This window comes from Pelophylax lessonae, assembly GCF_965119305.1.
Source record: "Pelophylax lessonae genome assembly, chromosome: 2".
In the NCBI taxonomy this organism is placed as follows: domain Eukaryota; kingdom Metazoa; phylum Chordata; class Amphibia; order Anura; family Ranidae; genus Pelophylax; species Pelophylax lessonae.
The window spans coordinates 86,591,898-86,606,299 of record NC_138769.1 but is presented as its reverse complement, the minus strand read 5'-3'; the positions used below and the strand labels follow the sequence as shown (position 1 = coordinate 86,606,299).

Genomic DNA, 14,402 nt, shown 5'->3' with positions numbered 1-14,402 from the left:
CCCTTTCCGAGGCCCATGCGTGAGCACAAATAGTGAGTCTGATTTCCTAAAGAAAAACTCAGTAGCTGCCAGGTTCACCCCAATTGCCCGGGCCATATCCAAGGCATGAAAAGCATTTTCCTTCGGATGTGTTGGCCTGGGACACAGGGAAGGCAACACAATGTCTCCATTAAAATTAAATTTAGAGAACCTGAGGAAGGAATGAAGGACAGGGGCGAAAAACCACCTAATCACTGAGAACCACCAGTAGGGTGAACGACAGGATAACAACGCCAATTCCGACACCCTGCTCGCAGAGGTGAAAACCACCAAAACAGCCACCTGCTGAGACAGTGTAAGCAGGGGGATCTCCCAAAGATTCTCAAAAGGAGGCTTCTGGAAGACAGAGCACCAAATTGAGGTCCAAAGGCGGCAACAGAGACCACACTGGACCACAACTCCCTGAAGAAAAGTACGTACCAGGGAGTATGTGGCCAAGGCCCATTGAAAGAAGACCGCTAAGGCTGACACCTGACCTTGATAGTACTCAAGGCCAGTTTCTGCTCAACCCCCCATTGAATGAAGGTCAAGATCCGAGCCACCGAAAAAGAGTGAGGATGAACCCCAAGAGAGTCACACCACGTATGCTGGTAGAGCTTCCTAGAAGTAGATTTCCTAGCTTTTAACAGCGTTGGAATCACTAATTCAAACAAAATCTATATCCAACAGCACCTGGCATTCAACAGCCAAGCCGTCAAAGCCAGGGTCTGTAAAGAGGATGGAAGATTGGTCCTTGGGACAGCATATTCTCTCTGAGAGGAAGCCACCACCGTGCGAATGGACTCCATTCTGAACTTCTGCACCCGCACAAAGCAGTTCAGTGCCTTGAGGTCTAGAACTGGATGCACCTTGCCCTCCTTCCTGGAGACCGTAAAAAGTTTTGGAGTAAAACCCCTGAAAACATTTCCGAAGTCGGAACCTGGACAATCACCCTTTGAAAAAAAAAAAAAAAAAAGGTCTTGCACTGCCCTAAAAAGCCTGAAAGTGGGCCATGGACAGTTGCACATTGGGAAGGAAGAACCTTACCGGAGGGTAAGAACGAAACTCAATCTTGTAGCCAGACTGTATGACCTCGTGGACCCACTTGTTTTGTACTAGGGAAGTCCACGGGTCCGGGAACCAGCGAAGACGTCCCCCCACCCCAGATACAGGTGAGGGTGCACCTTCCAGCTGAAGGGGCCTTGTCTGCGGGTCTGGAGAAGGCCGCTCTTGACTTGCCAGACCAAGTTCGCTTGGATCCTCCAGGAGGAGGCCCTGAAGGGCTTTGATCCCTTGTCAGTCGACCCTGAGGGACGAAGAAAATAAACTTTATGAGCCGAGGAGGGGGGGCCATGTCTACGACGGGGGGCCTTGCCCTTAGTAGCCTGCCGAAGAAAGGTACTGAGACCTTTAATATCATCCAGGGTAGCACCAAACAGGCAATCTCCTTGAAAGGGAAGATCAGTCAAGGCCTTTTTAGAAGTCTGGTCTGCAGACCAGCATGAGCCAAACTGACACGCTGAAGGATCACTGCCGAAACAGAGCCGAGCCACTAAGGGAGCCGCATCCAAAAGAGGCATCACAAATAAACTGCATCCCCTGGACCAGCTGTTTTGCCAGCTCAGCAAAGGCAGGGGGGAGGTACTCCCCTTCCAGGTCACAAAAGCTTAGCCCATTCAGTTAGAGCCTTGCGACACCAGGGCAATGGTAAATAACGGCCTCCGTGCCGAACCAGCCAGGGTGTATATATTGCGGGCCACAGCCTCCGCCTTCCTGTCAGCCGCGGACTCTTCAACCGGAATCATGGTTGCCTTGTTTAATCTGGAAACCGGAGGGTCCACCAATGGTGGACCAGTCCGATTCTTAAGAAAGGATTCCTCATAGGGGTATCGCCTAGGAACTCACTTAGGGACCCCAAAGGGACACTTTGGTCGTCCCCACTCTTTAGTGACAATTTTGTCAAAATAGAAGGGGAAAGGGAACACTTTTGCTGCTCCAGATGGCTTGTGAGTGCCAAAGGGAACCAGCGCCTCCACTGCAGCCGCAGCTGCGTCCTCCATCTGAATCTCACGCACAAATACAATCAGTGCATCCACCAGCGCCTTTTCGTGAGCGGTTATAGAAGTGGAAGAATCCCCCTCACTATCTGAGGATTCAGGGCGCATGGCCGCAGACCCAGCAGGTTTACCCACATCCGTGGCCACTAAATCAGATTCAGGATCCGATGAGACAGGGGAAGGCGGGGGGGGGGGGTGCTTTTTGCCAGCCCGTCGCCCAAAAGCCACCTCCACCCGGGACACAAAGGACTCCAGGATCACCGTCAGTGTATCGATGGATGGGACCCAGAGGGCCTCGCAGCCTCAGAGAGGGGATCAGGTGAGGAGATGTGCTCCAAAGACTCCATGACTCACCAGGGGGACCCCACAAAAAAGTGTAAAACACTGCTAAGGGACATACCCACCGCTCTGGCAGCACCACACAGTTGCCAGTCACAGAGCACCAATCGATCCTCAGCAAAGAGGCAGAGGACCCCACCAGACTCACCACCCTGCAGAAACCAGGCACCGCAGCCACCAGGAGAATCTGCACTGCACGAGCAGCGATCAGAAAATGAAAGGATCCAGGAGTCAGCACCAGGGGATGAGGAGGGGCTCCCACTGCAAAAATGCAGCCCAGAAGGCTCCACAGACATGGCCACCGTAAAATCCAATGGCAAATTAACACAAAATGGCCGCCGGTCTACACAAACATGGGCGCTGTGCATTGCAACACAAGGCTACAACAAAATTGCGGCCCTGTGTGGCATCACAAGGCTCCCAGGAGGGATCCCTAGGCCTCAAGGACAGGCCCAGGCAGGACAGGGGACCCTGGCAGGAGCCCCCCACCAGATAAGCCCCCTCCCCGCACAGCTGATCATCCATTCACTGATGGCGCATCCCCCTCGCCCCCATAGCGCCCTGCCCCTACCCGAGGAGGACGAACAGACCACCGACATAGCCCCAGCACAAGTTGCAGGGGGGGGGGGGGACAGATGAAGGGGGGTGCATGATGGGAAGGAGGGGAACCTGGGAGTCCGTCCATTCCATGGAGGGACCCACTTCCACCCCAAAACTCTCCAGGGGGAGAGGGGGGACAGCTACTCACCATACCAGGAACCAGAGGATCACTGCTCCAGACAGAACCCCACGCCATCGCAATGGGGGGGTCTTTTCGGCCAGGAGGATAGCTTTTTTTTCTGCCTAGTGTCCCCTACACCTAGGGGGCAGTTTAACCCAATGGTTAGGAAGATCAGGAGCTGTGCCGCCAATGAACGAAAGAGAAAGCACGTTTTCTAAGGGAAAACAATGTATATTTATTTTTTGTACAGGAGCCTGCAAACCACTGCACCCTTGATCAGTAGATTGCAGGCGCAATGTCAGGCTACTGAAAACTCTTCCTTTAGTTCTCGACCCATACATATGTACAGTTTGTCAGTTAGAGAACTGGAAGACTCAATGGGCTATGAATGTTTTGACTACCGCACTCGTAGTCCATTGATAACTACAGGTCTGTCTGCTGCGGTGTATATAACATGTAAAAGGTGAACTTCGCTTTTAATGAAGAAGGTCTGGGTTTCCGTGTGAAGATTATGGAGCACGTTAAATGGTCCTATAGGGAATCTGCTGCTGAGATAGGAAGAGTTAAAAGCACACTTAATTCTCTTTCTCTGAACCAAACATCCTACTGCTTACATGCATGCAAGGTGGGACTAAGAGCCAAGCTACACAGGAATTATTTTTACTTGTAGCAATGAAGCAGGTGAGGATTCTTGCCTCATAAATGCAATGATTATCCTTGGGGCAGAGAACCAAGTGCCTGCTCCCATCCTTACATCATGTTTAAAGCTGAATGGAAGTATGCTTGTGCAATACCCATGACAGTGGAGAATCTCTATAGTGGTCACTGCTACTACAGAGATCGCCCATCTACCGGGTCTGTGCCGAGCAGCTGTCCTGCTGCTTAATGATTACGGGAGTCACTTGCTCAGCATGTGCACCATTCACAAAATGCCTTTCTACTCTCAATGAAGGCAAAATGTTTTCTGATTGAACAAAGTGGAGATCATGATGTCACCTCTCTGCCTCTCCACCTCGTCCAACTAGGGAATATTGCATTCATTGAGAAAAATGCAAAGTGCTCTGTGAATGGTGCCCATGGAATGGGACCTGGAACAACAATCAGTGTAGTGGCAGAGACTACTACAGTGATTCTCCACTTGCACAGGGATCCCACAGGTATGGCGTACGTGTACTTACATTGGTCCAACCTTGACCGATTTAACTATATAAAAAAAATCCATACCTGGAATTCAGCTTGAATGCTCCTCAAGGTGCAATATGGGACCACAACTTCTTGATCTGGCTCATCCCACCCTTTACACCAGCCTACTGGCCATCAAATGTGATAGGAAACCTCAATGCCCATCAGGAAGGAGCATAGGGGAGCCATGGTTGCTATTTGCATTCCAAGTTTTGGAAAAAACTGTGTGTTAATTTCTCATCAGCCTGTTCCTCTACAGCATTATACTATAATATACTAAGCCTGCTTGTAAAGGCTACTGCATTATACAATTTCCCCACAAACAGCCTTCCAGCAATTAGGAGCAAGACATCTCTTCCACATAGATTTATATAGCAGAAAAGGTCTATCCAAGCTTTCACTGGACAAATCTGATTTTTGCAGCTTCCACCTACAAGTTAAGTAAATATTTGGGACAAATCAGGGCTTGAGGCAGAGATATACTGAATGTTTTTGAGATGTCTGTAGTAAGTAGTGGTGCACCGAAATTTCAGCAACCAAAATTTTCGGCCAAAAAAAATGGGTCATATATGCTGAAAATCATAGCTGCCAACTGTCCCATTTTTGACGGGACAGTCCCGCCAAATAGGACCTTGTCCCGGCTAGCTTACTCTGCCGGGACTTGTCCCAGCAGGGGGGGGGGGGGAGGCTGGAGGGGCCGTCTGACCTTTATTTTCCCTAACAGTGTCTCCGTGCTCCAGCCGCCATCTTCAGGCTCAGGATGGCCGGCGGGCGCCCTGTGATTGGGCGAATATGGCGGGGGCTGGCCTGTGCCTGTCCAGTCACGGCGTAGTGTGGGTGGCGCATGCGTGGGTGGCGGTTTCTTCTGGAGCCAGGCCCCGCCTTAGCAGTCTCAGACCGACGCGCTCAGTCTCAGCACACCAGCTGCCTACTGCTCAGCTCTGGACCCGACCGCAGACGTTCTTCCTCTTACTGTGAGTGAGTGCCGGCAGATAATTGTCACTAGAGGATCTGATGTATGCCAAAAGGGGGGACAAGGAGTTTGAGGGCAAGAAAAGAATAGAAAGTTAACAGAAGTAAGTGACTGCTAGAGGAAGGGAGCAGAGTGCTGTTTATTAGAGAAGAGTGGGGAACAAAAGAGAGATATTGGAGAAAATGAGGGGATGCCTGGGATGCTAGAGAGGGACTAGTCTCAGCAGTGCCATAAAACAAAAATTCTGTCTGGAAGAGAAAGATTGAGAAAGAGAACATTGTCTCCGTATTCTCTCCCTGTTCCCTATCTTTCTCTTCCAGACAGAATTTTTGTGTTATGGCACTGCTAAAACTAGTCCCTCTCTAGCATCCCAGGCATCCCCTCATTTTCTCCAATATCTCTCTTTTGTTCCCCACTGTACTAGAAAAAAACTACGGTATTTTAAAATCATTTGGGGGAAAAAAAAAGTCATTTTCGGTTTTCGGCCAAGGGCATCCTGAATTTTCAGTTTCTGTTTCGGCCGGGAATTTTCATTTCGGTTCATCCCTAGTAGTAAGGAAAATGTTGCTGGCCATTGCTGAACAAGTTTCCTGGTTGTCTGCCTTCAGTACTGAGATACTTAACTGGAACAAGCATACAGACTTGAAAGTCAAAAGTGACCTCAAAACTACTGAAACCATTGGATTAGCTTGCCAGCACAACAATCTAAATTTTCAGGACAGGTCAGCAATGATAGCTTTGATAATCTCTCACTAAAGGAAATGTGTACTGCAGAACTGCCACTGCTGTGCTTTCATTCTAAAAATACCAGATGTTTGAATGTCATGCTTTGGCTTCAATACTCTGAGTCACAGCTCAGATCAAGCATTCAGATTAGAAGTTAAGTCTTCATTCTGGTGGCCTATTCACACCCGGCCATTTGCGATCACAGGCAGAATTGCTGCGATACTGCCCACAATCCCAAAATGCTCTGCAAAACTGACAAATAGCACCACGCTTGTTCAGATGACAGTCATTTTCAATGGCACCTAAACGCGGGTGCCATTCTGGCGCGATAAATCACACTGCAATTGCGGCAAAATGCATTGCGAAAAGCTTATTGCCCAAGCTCCTGCTCCTTTTTAATCGACAAGCATCACGTGATGTGGTTTGCTGTGACAATCGCAGCAGAACCGCACCCGTGAAATGAATGGCGCCTAAAACAAGCATCACTCCTGGGTGCAGAGACACGCTAATTTGTTTCACAGTGTATGGCTCTCCATCTGGAAGAATGAGTCATTATGGAAGAAAACGCTGCCCCAGGCCATGAAAGATTGTCACATGACTGAATGTTGGCATCTGAAGCGGACTGGGCGACCAAAGCAATGGTTCTTCCGGAAAGGTAACTAGGGTGTTCTTCCTCCTTTTCTATGCCCCGCTGAGTAGTGTAGTTGGATGGGGAAGATATACTGTGACATAGGTCAGGTCTGGGTTATGGTGAAAACCCCATTCAATAGTAATGTCCTTTATTTGGCATATGAACATGTGGGGACTCTTACGTAATTACGCTATTTGCGCAATAAACTTGGAAGATGTCAATCATATCTAATTTAACATTACTTGATAAGTCCAACCATAACTTCACTTATATCCCACAGTTTTCTAGCCACCAAGTCATCCGTAGCTTTTGGCAGAAGTTCTTCCTCTTTGCAATCACCAAAATATTTTCCAGATACCCCCTCTACGTCTGGTGAGGTGGCCAAATACACAGATGTTTGCGCTCCTTCCTCTGGACTTTTAAAGAAAGCCCAGGAGACAGCATGAAATACGGGTTTTATCAGAGTGGGGATATTAATGTGTCTTCCTAGATTGGTTCGGACTATTCCAGGGTGGAGAGCATTGACAGTGACTCCAGTGCCCTCCAAACGCCTCGCCAGCTCTCTAGTAAACAAGATGTTGGCCAGCTTGCTGCGACTGTAGCCAAAGCTTCGGCTGTAGCTCTTCTCGCTATTCAAATCATCAAAGTTGATTTCCCCATATTTATAAAGCTTGGAAGAGACGACCACAATCCTACTTGGGGCAGAGCTTTTCAGAAGGCCAAGAAGCAAATGAGTGAGGAGAAAGTGACCTAGGTGGTTGACCCCAAACTGCATTTCAAAGCCATCCTCAGTCTTCATGTAAGGACACTGAAAGATCCCAGCATTGTTGATAAGGACATCAAGACGAGGTTCTTCCTGGAAAATAATAATAAAAACTTAGATGCATCCTTTTTCATACATTACAATGCAACACCAGCTTAAGAGCTACTGTAGCTTCTAAAGACAGAACTGTTTGAATCTCCAACCTATTAATAATTTTCAGCTATTTTTTGTAACTGAAAGGGCTGTATAATATCCAAATGGTCTAAACTCTAGACCGGACCATCATAATTTATGGTCGTTCTTCGCTGCCTGGCTTTAACCACTTCAGCTCCAGAAGATTTTACCCCCGTCATGACTAGGCCATTTTTTGTTTATCGCCACTGCGCTACTTTAACTATTTCCGGCAAACCAACGTACCTGCACGCCGGCTTGCAGAAGTGTGCGTTTTTTTATTGCCAGCAGTCGGCTTTCAGGAGATAAAAGCCGATGCGGCTCAGCAGCTGCTCAGCCGTTATCCCAGCGAGCGGAAGGGGAACCACCTCCCACGGCTGTGCTCGGGTCTCTCGTCCCACCCGGAGACGCCAGCAACCAGTCGGCACGTCCGCCGGGTGGTTGGAGTGCTGAAGAATGCCGGATTTGGCTTTGATTGGGTCTCCTATGTAATAACCCGGAAGCGACGTCATGTCAGAAGCCGAGTAAACTGGAAGCAGTGGCGCCGATTTGAAATGCATACGATGCATACTAGCTCATTATGTGTTTCTCTTTCAGGTTGGAAAAAAAAAAATGTTTTAATGAGTTTACAACCTCTTTAACCAGAAACTAAGTAAAGAAAAAAAAAATTTTCCTTCAAAATTTTCTGGGTTTTTTTTTCCCGTTTATTTTAACAAAAAAAAAAACATTGGTGATTAAATACCACCAAAAGAAAGCTCTATCTGTTAAAGAAAAAAAAAGATAAAAATGTTGCTTGGGTAAGGCACTGCATGATCATGCAATTGTGATGCAAAGTGTGAGAGCACTGAAAAGCTGAAAATTGGCCAGGGCAGGAAGGGGGTAAAAGTGCCCAGTAGGCAAGTAGTTAAAATAATTACAGTGCCACCATCCATATACAGAAATATAAAAGACAATGTAAACTAAATGTGTGTTTAGTATCACTTTAAGTTCAGGATACATTGAACAAAACAGCAAAGTACTCAAGACCCGATCAGAAACGAAATCGCGGCATTCCCACTCCAATCATGTGACTGGTTCTAAAGAGGAAGCGGAAATATTACACAAGCTGAACTTGGATCTCCCGTCACTAGAAGATGTATTTCTTGTACACAGAATCTCTGTTATTGAACAATAAATCAGAGCCTGTTAGGATGCAATTTTGTGCGTTGTCACATAACCAGCAAAAACCTTTCGGGGCAATGAGCTTCGGGTAAGAGTCGCAGCAAAAATCACACTGCGTTTCAGGGAACCTTAAGGCCCTATTCACACCTCAGTGTTTTGAAAATTGAATATTCTCTATAGTTGGTCCACATGTTCACTACAAGTGGACTGAAGCTCAAAAAAGTTCTGGAGCTTTTTGTGTAGCTCAAATTGGGCAGATTTGCACATTTTTATTCCCATAGAAATTAATGGAAATGTGCACTTTCGTGCTTTTTCAAATGATTTTCTGCTCAAATGAAATAAAAAAAAATAAAAAAATTTAAATAAATGAATAAATAAATGTCAGTCAGTCAGCCAATGAGGAGATAGAGGGGGCGGGGCCATGGCCCCATGTCTGAAAGGAGCTGTGGCTTGGCTCAGGTGCCCCCATAGCAAGCTGCTTGCTGTGGGGGCACTCAAAAGGAGGGAGGGGCCTGAAGCACTGAAGAGGGACCGGATAAGAGGAGGATCTGGGCTGCTCTGTGCAAAAACCAACTGCACAGAGCAGGTAAGTATAACGTGTTATTTTGAACTACAAAAAAAAAAAGAAGACTTTACAATCACTTTAACCCTTAACCTTAAAAAAAAAAAAAAAAAAAAAATATATATATATATATATATATATATATATATATATATATATATATATATATATACAGTGGGTACGGAAATTATTCAGACCCCCTTAAATTTTTCACTCTTTGTTATATTGCAGCCATTTGCTAAAATCATTTAAGTTCATTCTTCTTCCTCATGAATGTACACATAGCACCCCATACTGACAGAAAAACACAGAATTGTTGACATTGTTGCAGATTTATTAAAAAAGAAAAACTGAAATATCACATGGTCCTAAGTATTCAGACCCTTTGCTGTGACACTCATATATTTAACTCAGGTGCTTTCCATTTCTTCTGATCATCCTTGAGATGGTTCTACACCTTCATTTGAGTCCAGCTGTGTTTGATTATACTGATTGGACTTGATTAGGAAAGCCACACACCTGTCTATATAAGACCTTCCAGATCACAATGCATGTCAGAGCAAATGAGAATCATGAGGTCAAAGGAACTGCCTGAAGAGCTCAGAGACAGAATTGTGGCAAGGCACAGATCTGGCCAAGGTTACAAAAAGATTTCTGCTGCACTTAAGGTTCCTAAGAGCACAGTGGCCTCCATAATCCTCAAATGGAAGACATTTGGGACGACCAGAACCCTTCCTAGAGCTGGCCGTCCGGCCAAACTGAGCTATCGGGGGAGAAGAGCCTTGGTGAGAGAGGTAAAGAAGAACCCAAAGATCACTGTGGCTGAGCTCCAGAGATGCAGTCAGGAGATGGGAGAAAGTTGTAGAAAGTCAACCATCACTGCAGCCCTCCACCAGTCGGGGCTTTATGGCAGAGTGGCCCGACGGAAGCCTCTCCTCAGTGTAAGACACATGAAAGCCCGCATGGAGTTTGCTAAAAAACACCTGAAGGACTCCAAGATGGTGAGAAATAAGATTCTCTGGTCTGATGAGACCAAAATAGAACTTTTTGGCCTTAATTCTAAGCGGTATGTGTGGAGAAAACCAGGCACTGCTCATCACCTGTCCAATACAGTCCCAACAGTGAAGCATGGTGGTGGCAGCATCATGCTGTGGGGGTGTTTTTCAGCTGCAGGGACAGGACGACTGGTTGCAATCGAGGGAAAGATGAATGCGGCCAAGTACAGGGATATCCTGGACAAAAACCTTCTCCAGAGTGCTCTGGACCTCAGACTGGGCCGAAGGTTTACCTTCCAACAAGACAATGACCCTAAGCACACAGCGAAAATAACGAAGGAGTGGCTTCACAACAACTCCGTGACTGTTCTTGAATGGCCCAGCCAGAGCCCTGACTTAAACCCAATTGAGCATCTCTGGAGAGACCTAAAAATGGCTGTCCACCAACGTTTACCATCCAACCTGACAGAACTGGAGAGGATCAGCAAGGAGGAATGGCAGAGGATCCCCAAATCCAGGTGTGAAAGACTTGTTGCATCTTTCCCAAAAAGACTCCTCGCTGTATTAGATCAAAAGGGGGCTTCTACTAAATACTGAGCAAAGGGTCTGAATACTTAGGACCATGTGATATTTCAGTTTTTCTTTTTTAATAAATCTGCAACAATGTCAACAATTATGTGTTTTTCTGTCAGTATGGGGAGCTATGTGTACATTCATGAGGAAGAAGAATGAACCTAAATGATTTTAGAAAATGGCTGCAATATAACAAAGAGTGAAAAATTTAAGGGGGTCTGAATACTTTCCGTACCCACTGTATATATAAATTATATATATATATATATATATATATATATATATATATATATAATGTGGCAGGATTTCCAGGCATTGGGCCTGATGTGGGTCTGCCATGGTCACCGGTAACACCTTCAGCCTATTTATGCTGAATACCCAAGTGTGAGATTTGAGTCAAAGACCAGTCCGGCATCTTTGGTTTGTTTTGTTTATTTGATATTTGGGATGGGAGAAGGGAATGAGTGGGATACTCCTCTGGCTCAACTAGGTACAAAAATGGGACACTTTGTAGAAAAATGCCTGTCAGCGCTGTCTTGTCGCTGGCTGGATGCCGACCAACGCTTGCTGGCGCTTGAAAAACACTGACTTGCTGTACTTAAACTTGACTTCTGACACTCTGATCAGCTCAAAAGTCCTCAACACTGCTCCCTCCAGTCCTTGCTGACTGAGGTAGCCTCTGTATACTGCTTCTGCAACTCTCAACACTGCACACTTAACTCTTCAGGGCCCAACTGCTGGCACCCCCTCTACACTTCAGGGTCCATACACTGGCACCCCCTCTACACATCAGGGTCCACACACTGACACCCCCTCTACACATCAGGGTCCACACACTGGCACCCCCTCTAAACTTCAGGGTCCACACACTGGCACCCCCTCTAAACTTCAGGGTCCACACACTGGCACCCCCTCTAAACTTCAGGGTCCACACACTGGCACCCCCTCTACACTTCAGGGTCCACACACTGGCACCCCCTCTAAACTTCAGGGTCCACACACTGGCACCCCCTCTAAACTTCAGGGTCCACACACTGGCACCCCCTCTACACTTCAGGGTCCACACACTGGCACCCCCTCTACACATCAGGGTCCACACACTGGCACCCCCTCTACACTTCAGGGCCCAAACACCGACACCCCCTTTACACTATAGGGTCAACACTGGCACCCCATTTACTCCATTCCTGCACCGGCTAGCTAGCTCCTGGATCCCTCGGACCTTCACCGGAGTGGTCCCCTCTCTCTAGGCAGACCCTAGGGGCAGTTTTCAGTACTCATGAACTGGGAATGCTTTCCTGAAACTGGACCCCTCTCAGCTCCGCTGGTCCTCGGCACACTGGATCCTCTCTGCAGCTCAGCTCAGCCCTCTGTCCCCTCAGGCAAGCCGCCTGGGACACCCGATCCTTCTGACCTGAGGAGGGACAGACGTACTCTCCCTCCTGGGACTCTGCTCCCACCAAAGACGCTGCGTCATGCGCTCCCCTCAAACTTATACCCACTCCCAGAATGCTGTGCGGCAGAACCTGCCTTTCTGGGGTAGATACAGGCCTGGGTGTGCCATTGGCTGGGTTTCCTCCACTGCCCAATGAGAACCCTCTCATGGAGCACAGTGGGGAAACTCCCCAGTCTCAATAGCAACATCTGGGAAGACATGACAGCCCAGCTGAAATCATGGCCCTGTTGTTAAGCAGACAAGGCCCACTATACTTTACCTAGCACCTACTTTGTAGGGTGCTACATAAATTAATAATAATAATAATAATAATAAAATACAAAATTAACACCCAAACCAGAACAAAAAATAAATAAAAAAGATTATTAATGATAATCTATTTATTTTCAATTAGCATGTTAATTACTATTTTTTTTTTTTTTTTTTTTAAGGTTTAGGGGTTAAGGTTAGGGGTTATTGATTACATAGTATTCATTTATTATATGTATGTATTTAATATTAGTAAACATATTAACATCCTAACCCTAACAAAAAATGAATAATAAATGATAAGACAAAACAAAATATTAACCCCTAACCCAAACCCCTAATTCTAACCTTAATTTTAACCCCTTACCCGAAAAAAAAAAAAAAAAAAAAAAGATAAAAAAAAATAAAAGCTGATGGAAAAGATAAAAAAAAAAAGCTGAAAACCTAGCAACAAACGATGCAACAGATGATAGTTTTCTCTATTGGCTAATAAAGGAAAAAAACACCAAAGCTCAAAAACGCTGCATAAAAATGCGCAAATAAAAAAAAAAAAGCTCAGACCCTCTGCTCAGGTGTGAATGCAAGAATGAATGGCAGCCAAATCAGTGAGGTGTTCTGCCATGATTTGGAATTATGGGCAAAATCAATTCCAGATCCCTAGGTGTGAATGGAGCCTAATAGAAGGTCCTCACCTCCTGGGAGGGAGGAATAGTCTGCTGCACCTGTCATACATTGATGGGGGGTGCGATGCTCTGCAGACTCCAATGTAAACATTCTGTATTGTATTGCTGGGTGTGCATTCATTACATAGTGGACTGTTCCTTTAAAGCAGGGGTCTTCAAACTATGGCCCTCCAGTTGTTCAGGAACTACAATTCCCACCATGCCTAGTCCTGTCTGTGAATGTCAGAGTTTTACAATGCCTCATGGGATGCATAGTTCCGCAACAGCTGGAGGGTCGTAGTTTGAAGATCCCTGCTTTAAAGGTTAGTGTTTGTAATTCTGAAGGGGGGGTCCTATATACACCGGTACCGGGTGTTATGGGGGTCCTGTTTACAACTGTAGCTGGGGTCATGGGGGTCCTGTACACACCGATACTGGGTGTCATGGGGGTCCTGTACACACCGATACTGGGTGTCATGGGGGTCCTGTACACACCGATACTGGGTGTCATGGGGGTCCTGTACACACCGATACTGGGTGTCATGGGGGTCCTGTACACACCAGTAGCTGGGGTCACGGGGGTCCTGTTTACACCGGTACCAGGGGTTATGGGGGGTCATGTATACACCGGTACCGGGGGTCATGGGGGTCCTGTATACACCGGTACCGGATGTCATGTATACACCGGTAGTTGGGGTCATGGGGGTCCTGTTTACACCAGTACCAGGGATCATGGGGGTCATGTATACACCGTGTCATGTATACACCGATTCCGGGGTCCTCCTACCTTCAGCACCTCCTGGCAGAAGCGGCGGACGGATCGGAGGGAGTTCAGGTCCAGCTCCTTCACTATGACCTCTCCGGTGTTTCCGACCTCCAGCTGGAGCTCCCGGGCCGCCTCCTCCGCCCTCCCCCGGTCTCTGCAGGCCAGGATCACCCGGGCCTGTCTCCGGAGAAGCTCGGCCGCCGTCGCCTTGCCGATCCCGCAGTTGGCCCCGGTGACGATCACCGTCTTGCCCCGCATCAGGGCGGACGCGGCGGCCCGGACGTTGCTGCTCATCAGTCGGCGAATTACCAGGATGATCCCGCCGCCCAGAGCCACCGCTAGCAGCAGCGAGGAGGAGCTGAGCGCCATGTCAGGTGTGGGCAAAGGCCGGGCAAAG

General features: G+C 47.3%; 1 protein-coding gene across 1 annotated transcript; it reads right to left on the bottom strand.

Annotated features, from left to right (window-relative positions):
* Positions 1-6,550: 6,550 nt before the first annotated feature.
* RDH14 (retinol dehydrogenase 14) lies at positions 6,551-14,402 on the bottom strand. Its single transcript, XM_082247387.1, has 2 exons — positions 14,027-14,402; positions 6,551-7,503 (listed from the first exon to the last, which is right to left on the bottom strand). The coding sequence occupies exons 1-2, from the start codon at positions 14,372-14,374 to the stop codon at positions 6,886-6,888; spliced, it is 966 nt and encodes a 321-aa protein (XP_082103513.1). The 5' UTR covers positions 14,375-14,402; the 3' UTR covers positions 6,551-6,885.

Coding starts and splice junctions, on each gene's coding strand:
- RDH14 (XM_082247387.1), bottom strand. CDS start 14,374: ATGGCGCTCAGCTCCTCCTCGCTGCTGCTAGCGGTGGCTCTGGGCGGC. Junction 7,504..14,026: donor TCTGCCAGGAGGTGCTGAAG/GTAGGAGGACCC, acceptor ATTATTTTCCAG/GAAGAACCTCGTCTTGATGT.